This window comes from Electrona antarctica (assembly GCF_951216825.1).
Source record: "Electrona antarctica genome assembly, chromosome: 8".
Taxonomy (NCBI): domain Eukaryota; kingdom Metazoa; phylum Chordata; class Actinopteri; order Myctophiformes; family Myctophidae; genus Electrona; species Electrona antarctica.
The window spans coordinates 47,327,216-47,343,050 of NC_136789.1; the positions used below are offsets into that span (position 1 = coordinate 47,327,216).

Consider the following 15,835-nt stretch of genomic DNA (forward strand, 5'->3'; position numbering starts at 1 on the left):
TTAAAGAAGTAATGACATAATGTTAAGATATTGAACGTATAGTATTGTTAATTACCATATTGTGCCGAATATAAGACTCTGATTATAAGACAACCCCCATTTTTCAGGAATCATTGGTGGAAAAAGAACATTGAATGTCAAATAGTCTAGTCCCCGATTATAATATGACCCCGTTTTTTAGGATACCCCCTCAACAACAGAACCCCTCAACTTCGCCTCACCTCAGCTTGTTTGCGTCACAGATGTCTGCGTCCGACGCCTGTACACAGGTCACGAAGTGGCCCCTGGGTGCCAGCTCACTCACGTACGTCTCATACAGTGGCTGGCCAAAGTTGGGTGGGTTGTCATTCGTGTCGGTAATGGTTACCGTGACTGTGACGTCACTGCTAAGGGCGGGGTCTCCGCTGTCCGTTGCCCGGACTATGAAGTTGTAGCGCTGGGTAAACTCGTAGTCCAGCATGCTTGCTGTGAGCACCAGTCCACTGCTGCTGTATATGTGGAAGTAGTCTGTGCTGTTGTAGACATCAGACAGGATTTGGTAAGTCACCACTGCATTCTTCTCAGAGTCTTGGTCTAGGGCCAACACCTGCAGGACAGGGTTATTGTAGTTAGATATAACAAACAAAATAACAAAAACTAGAATTGAAAAGAAACATTTAATGAATTGCATTTTTATAGCGCTTTTCCAAGTGCTCAAAGCGCTTTACAATGGTTCATTCATTCATACATTGGGAGGTGAAGTGGCGAACAGTCGACGGTGTGTTCTCTCAGCCTCTCGCCTTGGGCCGTGGGACCCGCCAGGGTTGCCCGCTAAGTCCGTTCCTCTTTGATCTGGCAATCGAGCCTCTTGCGATTTCTTTGCGCCAAAATGCCGACATTGTGGGCATTCAGAGAGGCGATAAAGAGCATAAAGTGTCCTTGTATGCAGACGACCTGCTGCTGTTTGTCTCTGACCCATTAACCTCCTTGCCAGCAGCTATATCATCACTTGACCAATTTGGTCGTATTTCTGGCTAAAAAATAAACTTAAATAAAAGCATAATATTTCCAGCCAATGAAGCTGCATCTGACCTAGACTATAGTCACATACCCTTTAAGGTTGAGAAGGGTCAATTTACCTACTTAGGCGTATCGGTTACGCGCAAATTTAAGGATATTTTCCCAAAAAACGTTGTCTCTCTTGCAAACAGAGTTAAGGAGTCATTACAGCAGTGGTCGCCTCTTACAATGTCCCTCGCTGGCCGCATAAATTCAATCAAAATGAATGTTCTTCCTAAATTCACATAGCTCTTTCAATGCGTCCCTGTGTTCATTCCAAAATCGTTCTTTTCCTCTTTAGACTCAACAATTTCATCATATATTTGGCAGAATAAGAGGCCGCGTGTGAGCAGAATGTTACTTAAAAGGGTAAAGAGGGATGGAGGCATGGGGCTCCCCGATTTTCGTCATTACTATTGGGCTGCTAACATCCGGTGTCTTGCCTTTTGGAATCATTTCTACCTTAAGCCTAATTGCCCGGAATGGACATCTTTGGAGCTAAAGTCGTGTAGGGATTTATCACTTCCAGCTATTCTTAGTACACCGCTTGGCCGCCCCCTGCCTGATTCAATAACTAACCCGGTGGTGCGTCATACGCTGAGAGTGTGGGCCCAGTTCAGGAAAACTTATAATTATAGAGACCTCTCCCTGGTCAGTCCTGTGGCTTCCAACCACCTTTTTGTTCCATCAATGCAAGACATGACCTTTCAGAGTTGGCATGGAAAGGGCATCAAATGGTTTAAAGACCTGTTTATAGAAGGGAGCTTTGCATCCTTTGATCAAATTTCAAAGAAATATAGTCTACCTAGACCACACTTCTACAGATTTTTGCAGGCCCGACATTATGTGAGCTCTATACTACCTGGCTTCCCTAATAAGCCTAATGCTAACCCTATTGATGAATTTCTGTCTTTTGACCCGACGATTAAGGGCGCCATTTCAATATTATATGATATAATTTCAAATTCGAGGCCAGCGCCCTTAGATAAGATAAAGGCTGACTGGGAACATGATCTGGGCCTCACACTGTCTGATGAAGTTTGGGATTCTATTTTTTCTTCTATACATAAGTCTTCTCTTTGTGCACAACATTGCTTAGTGCAGTTTAAAATAGTCCATAGAGCTCATATGTCTAAGGCTAAACTGGCTAGTATTTATCCTGACGTAACTCCTACCTGTGACAAGTGCAAGAGCGGTGATGCAACTTTGATCCATCAGTATTGGATGTGTCCTAAATTACAACCATTTTGGGGGAATGTGTTCAATACTCTATCCAACATTCTACATCAAAATCTAGACCCAGATCCCTTAGTGGTTCTCCTTGGCACTGCTGGAAGGGATGACCTTCCTCTAACACGCATAGAGTGTCGTATGGTCGACTTTGCCTTGTTGCTCGCTAGGCGTGCCATTCTGCTCAAATGGAAGGATGTTGCCCCGCCCGTGCTCCGTCAGTGTGCCGTGCCTATGCCTCGGCCAACGCCAAACCACAACAGAAACAAAATCTGCTCTGCTATGAAAAATCTGCATTTTATTTTATTATATTTTTATTTTTTGTAATTATGTATGCATGTATTTTGTGTATGTGTATATATATTTTTATTTTATTTCCTCCCGACTGTTTTTCCGACTATCCTTGGTATTGTGGGTGGGGGGAGGGTGGGATAGGGGATTGAGTTTTATTTTTATATTTTATATGTCTGTTTAATACTTGCCCCTGGGCTACTGTTACAAAAACCTGAATAAAAAGATTTTGAAAAGAAGCAGTACCTACAGAGGCCCAAATCTCTTGGTGGAATGGCTCTGCCTAACTTTAGGTTCTACTCCTGGGCTTCCAATATTAGGATCTTCCAATATTGGATTTGATATGAAATAGCGGAGATTTGTTGTTTGCACCCGGAGTCTTTGGACTCTTTAAAAGCTCGTTGGGAGGGGGACATAGGAGAGGAGATAACTGAGGAGGTTTGGGATACAATTCTACAACGGGTACATGGTTCCTCTATTTGTGCGAGGCATGCTCTTATTGAATGTAAATTACTACACCGTGTCTACTACACCAAGGCCAGGTTGTCTAGAATTTATAATGATGTGTCTCCTGAGTGTGATAGATGTCGGCAAGCTCCTGCAGACCTCATCCATACGTTCTGGCTCTGCCCTTCTATACACAAATATTGGACAGATATCTTTAATTCATTATCAGCGATAGTCGGGCAAAAAGTGGAGCCCACACCTTCTGGGGCTCTGTTTGGTGTTTTCCCCTCAGTACCGTCACTCTCTAAACCAGAGAGGGATGTTTTGGCTTTTGTCAGTCTGTTAGCTAGGAGACTAATCTTGATCAACTGGAAATCACTCACTTCCCCTTCTCACACTCACTGGATTAGGGACACCTTTATACTGTGTAAAACTGGAGAAGATTAGACTCTCATTAAATGGTTCTTCTGATAAGTTTGGGAGGATATGGGGTCCATTCTTTCAATTCATTCAGAAATTGAATCCGTCTCTGCTTGAGGATGTGTGAGGTCTGCTGGACTTTTGATTTGAAAGTCTACTGTGGTTGGACTGCTGTGATGTAATGCGGATTATGGATGTATCGTGTACTTGTAATTGTTTGTCGGATGTTTGTGTCTGTTTTTGTCTGCCTTTTATTTTTCAACTCTTATTAAATCTGTATTTAAGGTTTGTTTGTTTTGTTTTCTGTTGTCCTTTTTCTTTGGGGTGAAAATTCAATGTGTTTATTCTTCTACATTACATTTGTGGGGTTTATTAAGAGAAGCTGTTAATGCCACAATTTTTTGTTTTTCAACTCCAGTATTGAATGCTTCTGTGAAAAAAACAATAAACAAAGAAAAGAGAGAAAAGAATGAAGCTTTACAAAAAAAACGACAACGGCATTGTGTGTTTACCAAACAAACTAAAATCATAGAGAAATGTGTTTTAGTCTTTGTCAGCATCACATTTCCTATATCTGATCTGTGTGCTGTGAGCTTGTGGTATGCGACTTTTGACATTTTGAAAATGAGGCTTAATTAATTTTAATTTATCAGTTCTTCCTGACAAATGGATAAATTAAATGTATTTGACGTGTACTGTAAGTTGGTTTAGTCAAATTACTTAAACCTGATTCTGATAGAGCACAATGTTATAGTCATGACAGTAGACAATGCTTCAAATAACGATGTTGTTGCAAAGAAGCTACACATTTGAAAATGTGGAGGCTTGACATACATCTTCTATTCAGCAGCACAGACTACAGTAACTGCCACAGTGAGAACCAGAGATTACTGTTACCAATTCTGACCAAATACTATCACAATATACCTTCTGTTCCTTCCTGGGTTATGGCTAGTCTGGAAACCAGACAAATATTAGTCTGGCCGCCAGACTAGGTTATGGCATTAATAATGGCCAGGGACATGATCCTGTAGAACATTATGCTGCTACAGTGAAGTTGATCTTAATGTGGATGTAAGATTTCATCATTTTATCCCATTAGTCTGTGTGAATCTGTGAAATGTCTGTCATGATTAGGATATGAAATGAGAATATCAATTAGATCACAAATGCATGATATGAACATATTTGGTTTTAATAGTGTGATGTAAGTAAGTGAAATGGCTTAAATGAAAAGAAAGTTCATAGCATTCTGCATTAGTTCAAAATGAGTTAGTTAGATCAAAGGCACGATCAAAGGTAACTAAGATGTTATCCTTAACTTCTTGGGACTTGCATAACATTGCATACAGTGTGAGCCACAAGTTCACATAACAACTAACCTTTGAGACCTTTGTTTTGCAAAATTAATTATTAATCATTATAATATATTGTACTTCTATGGGGCTCCATCCTTTGGTGCATATTAAAGAGTAATCCATCACTGAAATGGCTTTGAAGTATGAAGTATGCACAGAGGACTTAACACCAGTCATAGTCAATAAGAATTGATTTGTTGTCATGTGTGTAGTGTACACACACACACACACACACACACACACACACACACACACACACACACACACACACACACACACACACACACACACACACACACACACACACACACACACACACACACACACACACACACACACACACACACACACACACACACACACATGGTTTGATTTACTACCTTTTGGGACCATTTTTAGCCCTAACCACAAAGTCTGAGTTATGACCTACGCGATGATGTTGCACACTGAGAATAGCAGGTCTACAAGCTCACAATGCATTGCCCTGCAATGCAAAGAATTATCTTTCAGCCATAAAACAACATTTTCTCTTATGAGGTCCGGAAATTTGTCCTCAGTCCAAATGTCAATTGTCAGTCAATGTCAATTTCTCAAATTCTTATATATACTGTACCTTAGGCCACAATCTCACACACACACACACACACACACACACACACACACACACACACACACACACACACACACACACACACACACACACACACACACACACACACACACACACACACACACACACACACACACACACACACACACGCACACAGTACACACCTGCAGCACCGGTGTCCCGATCATAGAGTTCTCAGGCAGCGTAGTGGAGTACGAGGCATTCTGGAACAGTGGGGGGTTGTCATTGACGTCCAACACAGCGATGTCTACATCCACTTCTGACCTGGCGCCCGTCAGCATGTCTGTGGCCTTCGCCGTCAAGCGGTAGTACGGGACAATCTCGTAGTCCAGCGGGTAAATCACACTGATGATCCCCGTATCAAAGCCAACGTCGAACTGGAGGCTCGGGTCTCCGTCCAGGATGGTGTAGGTGACGCTCTGTCCCTCTGGACTGGTGGCGTTGATGGAGAGAACGGGGGTGGAGACGGCCACGTCCTCTCTGACAGTGATGCCATAGAAGGGCTTGTCAAACACCGGCATGGCTTTGTTCACTACAGTGACGGGCAGCTCCACTTCGCTGGCCAGCGGACGGTAGCCGCCGTCCGTCGCCACGATGACCACGGTGTACTCGGCGCTGGAGAGGTCCGTCTCAAATGACCTCGTCAGGGTCAACTGCCCCGTCACAGGGTGCACCTGTAGCACATTTGGGAAGGGAATGTTTTGGGGTGGACTCCAGCACAAGGTTATTGTCCCTAATGAAACCTTTATATAGCAGAACAGTGAAGGGAATGTTTTGGGGTGGACTCCAGCACAAGGTTATTGTCCCTAATGAAACCTATATATAGCAGAACAGTGAAGGGAATGTTTTGGGGTGGACTCCAGCACAAGGTTATTGTCCCTAATGAAACCTTTATATAGCAGAACAGTGAGTTCTACAAACAACTTTGAATGTACTTCACTGAAATGTATTCCATGCTTTAAATCTCGTTAGAATAGATGCCAAATGGAGAGAAGCTGGAGACACTGTTTTGTTTTAAAGTTCAACATCCCTTACATAAAGTGGATCCTGTCTGTTATTAATAATTCATAGTATGATTTGTATATACCCGTATTGTCCCGAATATAAGATGACTCTGATTATAAGACGATCCCCATTTTTCAAGACTTTTTTGTGGACAAATAACATTGAATGTCAAATAGTCTAGTCCCCGATTATAATACGACCCCATTTTCTTATCTTCAGACCAAAAGGTATTTGTATACAGTATATTAAAAGTGAACATTTGAACATTTACTGTATATAATAGCGTGTATTGCAAAGTATAATGATGAATATGTCCTACTTCAAAGTTCCTGTGAGCCTCTCTCAGGCTGTAGGTGACTTCTCCATTCAGACCAGTATCTTGGTCGGTAGCTGAAACCCTGAAGATGGCTGACCCTGGGTCTGCCTCCACCTGTACAGTGGCGTAGTAGGGAAGATTGACAAACTCTGGAGCATTGTCATTAATGTCTTCCACCTAGAGACAAAGAAGATTGTAAAGGGGTTATTTAGTAAGATGACTATTTCGTTATTTCGTTATTTGATTATTGTAAAACAGTTGCTTTTGAAAATGACTGTAGTGGATTAGTTATTTGGCTATTGTAAATTAGTTACTTGGCTTTGTCTGCTTATTGTGAGGCAGCAATAAAGGGAGGTTTGAGGAGAGTATGAGAGCATTGTGAAGATGTTTCAGGAGAGATGTTACGAGAGTCAATCCCTGATGTTCAGAGATAAATGGAGAATATCATGGGGATTTACAGAGAACACAAGGGGCTTTTGTTACAGTTTACGATGCTAGCCAGGCTTACAATTGCTTAGATCTCAGTCGATACATGATTTTACTGCACATCCACACATGCACACACCCACATTCATACCACACTTACTTGACACACTTGGGGTTCCTTGAGGGGACTCAAAATAGATCCCCTGAGTGTACATTTGCACAGACTATATTTGCAGACTAGCTGACAGAAAATAAAATTGTGTGCAAGTAAAATAAAAAATAAAACTCACAGGGAATGCATAAAAGATGATACAACCTCCTAGAGCCCCACACCCACCTGTACGAGTACAGTGACCCTCGCCACCCTGAGAACATCATACTCTCGCCTGACTTCAACCACCAGCTCGTAGCTCTCCTGCTGCTCGCGATCAAAAGGCACGCCATTGGTCAGCAGCACTCCGCAGGTGGGCCGAATGGCAAAGCGCCCGCCAGCGTTCAGCAGGGTGTACTTCAGAGGCTCGTTGAGCCTGTGGCCCATGGCGCTGATGGCCGCTACCATGGTGACATCGGAGATGTTCTCCGGGATGGAGGCTGAGTACAGCGGGAGCGTGAAGAGCAGGCCGCTGTCCATCGCCTCCCGGACCAACACGGTCACCAGAACCGTGGTGGAGTAGCGCCCATCAGACACCTTGAAAGGAAATGAACGTGAGAGTGTTTCTCATTCATGTCAATCTCATATGTATTTGGCCGCGGACCGCCATTAAAATATATATATTTTGTGGCAGAGACAACATTTGTGTTCCACATTTTTTTTTGAAAATAGCAGATGTACAAGCTCACAACGCAATGCAATCATGCCTCATTGTGAGTTTGCAAGTCGGCTATCTTTAAATAGCCAATGTATATACAGTACGTAGGTTTAAACAGATGTTGATGCTTTATTAACTAATTTTGCTTTGGACACTCTGGAACCCCCTCAAGGACCCGTGGGGGTCCCTGGACCCCAATTTGAGAATCACTGAGATAAGGAATAACTTTAACTCTCCATGAGCACTCAGGGGAAATTTGGGTTGTTCCAGCAGTGAGCAGCTGGTCATGCAATGAAGTGGTTCACCTCATACGCTAAAAAAATAATACCCCAATATCCTATGGACAATGCTCTTAAACCTCCCTATGTCATTATGTCATTGTTTTTAACTCATTCACTTTCCGTTGTTTTATATCTGCATGCCTTAAATTGTACATTTGTTTTTGTGTTTTATATTTGTCTTAATTGTTGTCAATCAATACATTGTTTGTATATGCTACACTATGTGACTATGATTTTGAAACCTTTTCTCGTCCCACCGACGATTTTTCTCAGCTGAAACAATCTCACTCTCTCAAGGTATCAAACATTGGTAAAGCCAATGAGTGGCTTACAAATGATAACACAGTTGCAGTACTTCACGGGAGTGGGGGCGGGGTTCTCCATGGACAAGTCTAAACGAACAGGACGAAGACTTGGCAGCGATCGAAATCCCACCCCACCCACCCACGGGTACATGCTGAACAAGCAGATACTGCCAGTGTAACGGTGACAAGATGTAAGCCAACATGACATGAACAGCAGAGAGCGAGCTATAGCGCCAAGCCAGGTTTTACATAACAAAAACAAAACCACTGCAGGTGGGGTGGGGGTGGGGGTGGGGGAGGGGGAGGGGGGTTGGAGCATGCACCAAGGTACAAAAACAGCTGCAGGACTGTGGGAAATGTGCACAGTGGTGATGAGGCTGCAGTAGGTCAGCTTAATTAGACCATATAATTGTCACAGATTAATTGTGGTCCGTGTGAGTCATGGATCATACTATAGCCTCTGCACACGAATGAGTGTCCCGTCGGAACTAGTCCAAGCGCGATTAACCCACATTAAAGACATGACCCTTTTTGTTTTCATGCCAGCTATGCGTCATTTATCCGAGATAGAGAGGCAATTACTCTTCCTGATTATGACATGGCCAAATGGCTGTTAATAGCACAATGTATGATATGTGTAGCTGCTTAATGTAAAGTGACCGGGGTGGCATAGAGAACTATGATCTGGGGAGCTTGCTCAGCAACTTGAAATGACCTATGATAAAAGCCTCGGTGCTCTTACAACAATACTGTCTTCAGAAGATATCACGGTGGTGTCAGGCTCGTCCTTAGGAAATGCAAAGCAGCTGGGTTTAACGGTAGCAGCCAGGAATTATGTTTGAGCGGTGCCAAGCGCTCCCATGAGTGACTGTGTGTGTGTGCGTGTGCGTGTGTGTGTGCGTGTGTGTGTGTGCGTGCGTGTGTGTCTGCGTGTGTGTATGTATGTATGTATGTATGTATGTATGTATGTATGTACAACCTATTGACCCCTGCAGCTGATGCTGATTGGGGTCGCATTCAGGTCACACACACACACGCACGCACGCACACACACTCACACTCACACTCACACGCACACGCACGCACACACACACACACACACACACACACACACACACACACACACACACACACACACACACACACACACACACACACACACACACACACACACACACAGGCCAGGGACCTGTACAGTACAGTAATACAGTACAGTATGTATAGTTGCACCGCTCAGCTCACACGGGTGTGATTTTACGTTTAAAATGAATAACTACATTTCTCTTGTGGCACACATACAGTATGTTTTAACTCATTAAAACCGGGAAAGAATCTGTCATTTCAGATTTTAGCTTCAGATTTATCTGCTATTTTTGAACATTTAAAAAAAAACCCTGAAAGTGTTTGGAATAATGTGCATGTTTTAGCACAAATCTTCTCTTCTGTGGAGACTCCCTGGAACCCCCTCAAGGACCCCTGTGGGTCCCCGGACCTTGACGGTTGGCGGGGCCACTCCACTCCATTCACCTTGACATTGAAACGGTAGCGCTCCTTGCTGAGGTTGGGGTTGGTGACAGCCACGGCACCAGTTGACCGCCCCACAGAGAAGTGCTCCAGATTGCTGTATGGCAGGGAGTAGACCAGCTGGGAGTTGACAGACGGGTCAGAGTTCAGGCTGAGGTCAGGGCTCAGGTCGGGGTCAGAGGCCTCCACTCTGATGACCTCCACGCCAACGTAGGTCGGCAGGAGGAGAATGGTCTCGTAGGACTCCAGAGAGAACTTGGGAGGGGAGTCGTTGATGTTGATCACCTGAGATAGTTCAAATGTTAAAGATGGGACGGTAGTATTACTACTATTATGGAAATCAAAATGACTTAAAGGAGCACTTTGTCCTTTTTCAACGTTATCTTTATATAATGAATTAGTCATCACTCATTATAAGATGAGACATGAACAAGTAGACAGAAATAGTGGCATCGTATAATGAGATACCCTGACACTCATTTAGTTTCACTCCATTATTCAGTCTGAAAGCCCTGTCCGTTTTCTGAAGTATGGCCAATAAGTGGGAGTCTTGGCGATACTGGATCATCCCCATCCCCATTGGGCTGGTTAGAATCACTGGTTAGATCTTTTTTTTTTAATGGACGTGGCTAGCGATTCAGGTCCTGGAGCCAGGCTAATAATGAGCATCAGCGAGGACCAATTAAACAGCATGAAGACAGGTTGAAAATGGGTTTGGTGCTTTAAACCCATTTTGGGCGGGAACCCCTTTTGGTGTTAGCATTATGTTATGCTTTAGCTATTGAAAAATAGCAGATCTACAAGCTCATAGCTTACGAGCATACGAGCATACGAGCTTGTAGGTCTGCTATTTTTGAAAAATCGAAGAACGACTGACATAGAAACATAGCTTTTTCAGAAAACTGTCAGGATGTAGAAGACATTTTTAGAATCTGATCTCAGGTCAAAATGGGTTAAGCATGTGGTGGAGACGCCAGTTCTGACACCACATTGTACCCTTTCTGGCCTGAGATTGGAATCTGATATCTTCTGCGGATTGCCCATTATAGTATATCACGGTCAGGTAGCCATACAACCAAAGGCCTACCAAAGTTCAACATTGCTTTAAAGGCATACTATACCCGTATAGTATGCCTTTTTCCCCCTATCAATTCCTCGCCCTGAGCCTTGAATTCATGGCATTTTATTTGTTTGTGTTGCATTCCTTCACGCTGAATAAAGAATCCGAAAACACACTTGATGAATTGAAATAGGGGGCCAGGATTAACAACAGCAAAACAAAAAATCTTCATTCACAGTGCAGGTTTTACGATGGTTATGGGGAGTCAGGGGGAATTAAGAATTCAGAAACTCAACAAAATGGTGTCTAAAAACCATACTGACAAGAAATAGGCAGAGGTGAAAATGTTGAAATCAACTGGGTGCATTAAGGCCACTGTGGACCTGGCCTGGCATAATTATGATTTATTGAGGTGCATAATGCCAAACTGAGGGGACAAGGCGGCCCTGGCCTTCATGGCCTCCATAAAATCCCTCCCTCCCCCGCTTACCTTTATAATGACCTCTGCAGGGCTGTCAGCATTCCTGGGAGGCTGTCCACTGTCTCTCACATGGACACGGAAGAGGAACTCAGAGAAAGTCTCATAGTCCAGAGTGGCAATTGTTCTAAAATTCAAGAATCACTCAAATGAGCGACATCACTCCATGGTACTTCAAAGGACCATACTGCCATCAATAGTACAGTACATGTCATCTATTAACAGTTTTGGACATAATACAGTAACTTTTTTTATTTTTTTAATACAACAACACTTACCTGATTGATCCAGTCCCTGAGTCCACGCTGAAGAACATGCGGGCGGTCTCATCTATGATCTGAAACACTAGCAGGGCATTGTGGTTGCGGTCGCGATCCGAGGCTTGAATGACTAGAGGATTGCCATCCTCTCCCAGGACCACGCTGTTAATTGGAGCTGCTTCACTGATTACTCCTACATACCTGAAGGCACACACGGTGACACAGGAGAAGTGTAGCAGAGAAGACAGTAGTCGTTTTGTTTTTGTTGTTTTACATGTTCCACTTATCTAGGAATTAACCAATGTTTGGCGCTGTTCCCATTGCAGACATGAGAACTGTTGAAGTGCTCTTGAGCAAGACACTCAAGTCCACTGAAGTGGACTCAACAAAATGTAAATAGAAAATCATGCATCTAATAGAATTAAACATAATCTTAACTCAATAACTCTGACTTTACTTTAGCATCAAGAAAATAAGTACACATTTGAAACTGCAGTTTGGATGGATAGATGGATGTATACTTGGGAGTGGATAGTACAGGATTTACTGTATGGAAGGATAGATAGATACAGCAGCAGGAGTGTGATGTCCCGAAAGGAATAGATGCCAATTTCATCGCATTTACCTCATCTGTTGGAAGACAGGTGGGTTGTCATTGATGTCCCCCACTTGGACAATGACAGTAGTGTTGGCTTTCACCCCAGCCATGCTCAACGCACAAACTACCAGGAGGTAGGATGTCACAAACTGATGATGAAAAACAGAAACAAAGTACAGCAAGCTGAGAAAACTATTTTGTTTGAAGTTGCCCAATTGACCCATTCACCAAAACAAAATATATACAGTATATTCTTTTCAATATATAATTTGTAAGGATTAAACTCTTTGTATTGTGCACACATGTTCACACATAAAAGACTAAAAGACTAACAAACCTCAAAGTCTAGCAGTTTGCGGGTGGTGATGACACCAGTGTGTTGGTTGATTGAGAAGCAGCGTTCTTCGTTGCCCCTAGTGATGTCATAAACGAGCGCTGAGCGACTGAGGGCACTAACCGTGGTCACATATGTTCCAATGGCGCTGTTCTCTGTGATCTGGAAAAGTAGAGGCATCACTGTTTGAACGGTAATGGTGCTTTGGTAAAGAATAGAATAGAAGAGATGTAAAGCAATTAAAATACAGTATATTTCTATTCTTCTATTGTCCTTCAATTCATTTCAACAATACTGACATCAAAACAACAATTTCTCTGCATAGATTCAACCATATCGTACATAAAAAAAGTATACTGTGAGTTGTACCGCGAGTTGTCATTGGACTAAACATGCCACTACTATATATCTCTCCATGCCCTTTTTCCATCCAGCCATAATCATCCATGCTTTCATCATCATCTTGGAACACTGACTCTGGGAGAATTTGGGCATGTAGATCCCTCTATAAATCCTTCGTCTTTCTCATCATATCTGTCCACGTCTACGAATTTAAATTTCAGTTTCTCTGACCCTCAGTTTCCCGCCCATCCATCCATCCGCCTGTCCGTCCCTCTGTTCATCTGCCCATCATTCATCATTCATCGCCCATCATTCATCCGCCCATCATTCTGTCCATCCGTCCGTCCCTCCCTCTGCCATCACCGTCTATCCGGGGACTGCCCATAAATCCGACATCCCGTTAGTCCGACCTACATGGCCGGTTAAGACTGAGGTTAGGGTTAGCAACCTAAGTGGCCGGTTAGGACACCACAAACCACCTATCTAACAATCCCTTTACCTCAGCTTGGTACTCCCTCTGGGAAAACTTGGGCTTGGAGATGTCAGAGAGTGTCAGGGAGATGCGGACTGAGGCCGTAGTCATCAGTGGAGGTAACCCACTGTCGGTGACCCGGACAGTGAGGACATAGAAACCCACTGAGGTCAAATCCAGATCTTTCGCAGTGAAGATAAGGCCCGTGGCATTGTCTATGCCAAACACACCACCCGTGTTACCTGAAGGACACACAGGGTTCAGACGTGAAACAATGTAATGTAATCGATTTGGTGGACACATTTTTAACACTTGCTAAGTGCCTAGATTCCCCAGCAGGATTTCATCTATTTATAGCGCCGGTGGCAGAAGTGGGACACAAATCCCTAATTCTGGCGGTTTCACAGCTTTACGCTACCCACTGAGCCGCACAGGATCACATCAATGATCAATACATGACAGCGATAACTGCTGGTTATGAGGGACACTCATGAGTGAATTACCTCTTTCTCCTAGTCTAGAAAATGTTGCCCTCTTTCATCTGGTTCACCAGTTTTGTGAACTGCATCAATTGCCTTTTGGCTTAAAGTTTAGCTGAAAGTTTAATGACGTCGGTTCCATTCATACACTTTCATGTTGCAAGGAAAGGGTTTAAAGCTGCAATACATGTTAATGAATAAACTACCACATCTGCAGTGGTTCGAGGTGGTCTCACTTCTCTCAGGGTAAGAAAAGTAACGCACATCCTCCATTGGCGCTGAGCCAAAACTGTAGAAACAGTGAACAATGAAAAGAAAGCAGGGGCTCGCAACTCACTTTATGATGCTCCAAACTTTATTTAGCGACAGGCAGGCAAAAAATACATATTTTGCGACAGGCAGGCAAAAAATACATATTTTTTGCTTGCCTGTCGCTAAATAAAGTTTGGAGCATCATAAAGTGAGTTGCGAGCCCCTGCTTTCTTTTCACGGTCTCACTTCTCTCCCATTAATTCATTTGTGGTTTAGGTAAAATAATGGTAATAGTATTAAATTCAATCCAAGAACAACACAAAAACGTTTCTGCCTACTTAAAGGGACATTTCACTTTGGGTCATTTTACTGTGTACCCAGGCTTTTGGGAGCATCCTGAACAGTTTTGAAGTTGCTTGATTGAGTATTTACATATTTTATATTCGTTTTATCAGACACAAATACTGCTCATAAGGACAGTGTTTTCTCTAATCTAACATGGTTAAATGGTATTTGAACAAGTTACACTGGATTTGTATAGGAAGGGGGCGTGTGTGTCTAATAAAATGAAGAGCAAATATCTAAATACTGAATCGAGCTACTTAAAAACTGTCTGGGGTGTTCACAAAAGCCTGAGTTAAATAGATAAAATTACCCAAACATTTTTTGAAAGTGAAATTGCCCCCGCGACCCGACTCCAGATAAGCGGTTGAAGATGGATGGATAATAGTATAAAATGCATTGTAATGTGTTAGGATTATTGTTTTAAACTGCTTGACTTGACTATGCAGTGTTATAATAAGCAGATTATAATGCATTATAAGTATGTTTGTAATGTATTATAGAAATGGGCTTCATAGGAAGTGTTACAAAACAAATTGACACCGGTGTTGTTGTAGTAAGTAATTCTACTTGAGTCTCATAAGCCCAATATCTCCACTGGCCAAGCGGGGATCCCCTCTTGTTTGAGTGTAGCGGTAGATGTTTGATTTCCCATGCGGGAGACTCAGGTTTGGATCCCAGGTGTTACAGTTGCAATTACCTTTCTAGGTACTAGCTTTAAAGCCCATGGACACATCCAGTCGGCTCTTGGTTCGTCGATATCATCTTGTAGTTAACATTTGTTATGCACCTTCAAGCGGCTACGCAGAATGTAAGCTACAGAAGTTGTCTGACAGAAACAAATGTGCCTTTAAAAAAATAAAGTAAGATAGAGCATCCTTGCAGACAGGACCTCACCTGCTTCTATACCATAGGAGAGTCGTCCATTGATCCCGTTGTCTTTATCTAGAGCTGTCACCTGCAGCACAGAGGTGCCTGCTGACGACGATTCGTAGGCCACGGCGTCGTACACCGTGTCGGTGAAGTACGGGATGTTATCGTTAGAGTCCTCCACCCCCACCAGGATACGAGCCAGGTCCCGGTTAAATGGAAATTCCTGATCTTTGACCTGTGAGCGATTGCGGGATGGAGGGAGAT

At 43.1% G+C, this 15,835-nt stretch overlaps 1 protein-coding gene across 1 annotated transcript in view; it reads right to left on the reverse strand.

Moving 5' to 3' along the window:
• The window catches only part of fat3b (FAT atypical cadherin 3b), a gene marked incomplete at both ends in the record, with an annotated part of 123,892 nt that overhangs the window by 61,338 nt on the left and 46,719 nt on the right, over positions 1 to 15,835 (reverse strand). The window contains 11 exons of the mRNA XM_079509073.1: positions 222 to 586; positions 5,559 to 6,089; positions 6,740 to 6,913; positions 7,500 to 7,850; positions 10,085 to 10,366; positions 11,632 to 11,746; positions 11,898 to 12,080; positions 12,505 to 12,626; positions 12,815 to 12,973; positions 13,653 to 13,867; positions 15,596 to 15,806. Coding sequence (XP_079365199.1) covers positions 222 to 586; positions 5,559 to 6,089; positions 6,740 to 6,913; positions 7,500 to 7,850; positions 10,085 to 10,366; positions 11,632 to 11,746; positions 11,898 to 12,080; positions 12,505 to 12,626; positions 12,815 to 12,973; positions 13,653 to 13,867; positions 15,596 to 15,806 — 2,708 coding nt within the window. The remainder of the gene's footprint in view (positions 1 to 221; positions 587 to 5,558; positions 6,090 to 6,739; positions 6,914 to 7,499; positions 7,851 to 10,084; positions 10,367 to 11,631; positions 11,747 to 11,897; positions 12,081 to 12,504; positions 12,627 to 12,814; positions 12,974 to 13,652; positions 13,868 to 15,595; positions 15,807 to 15,835) is intronic.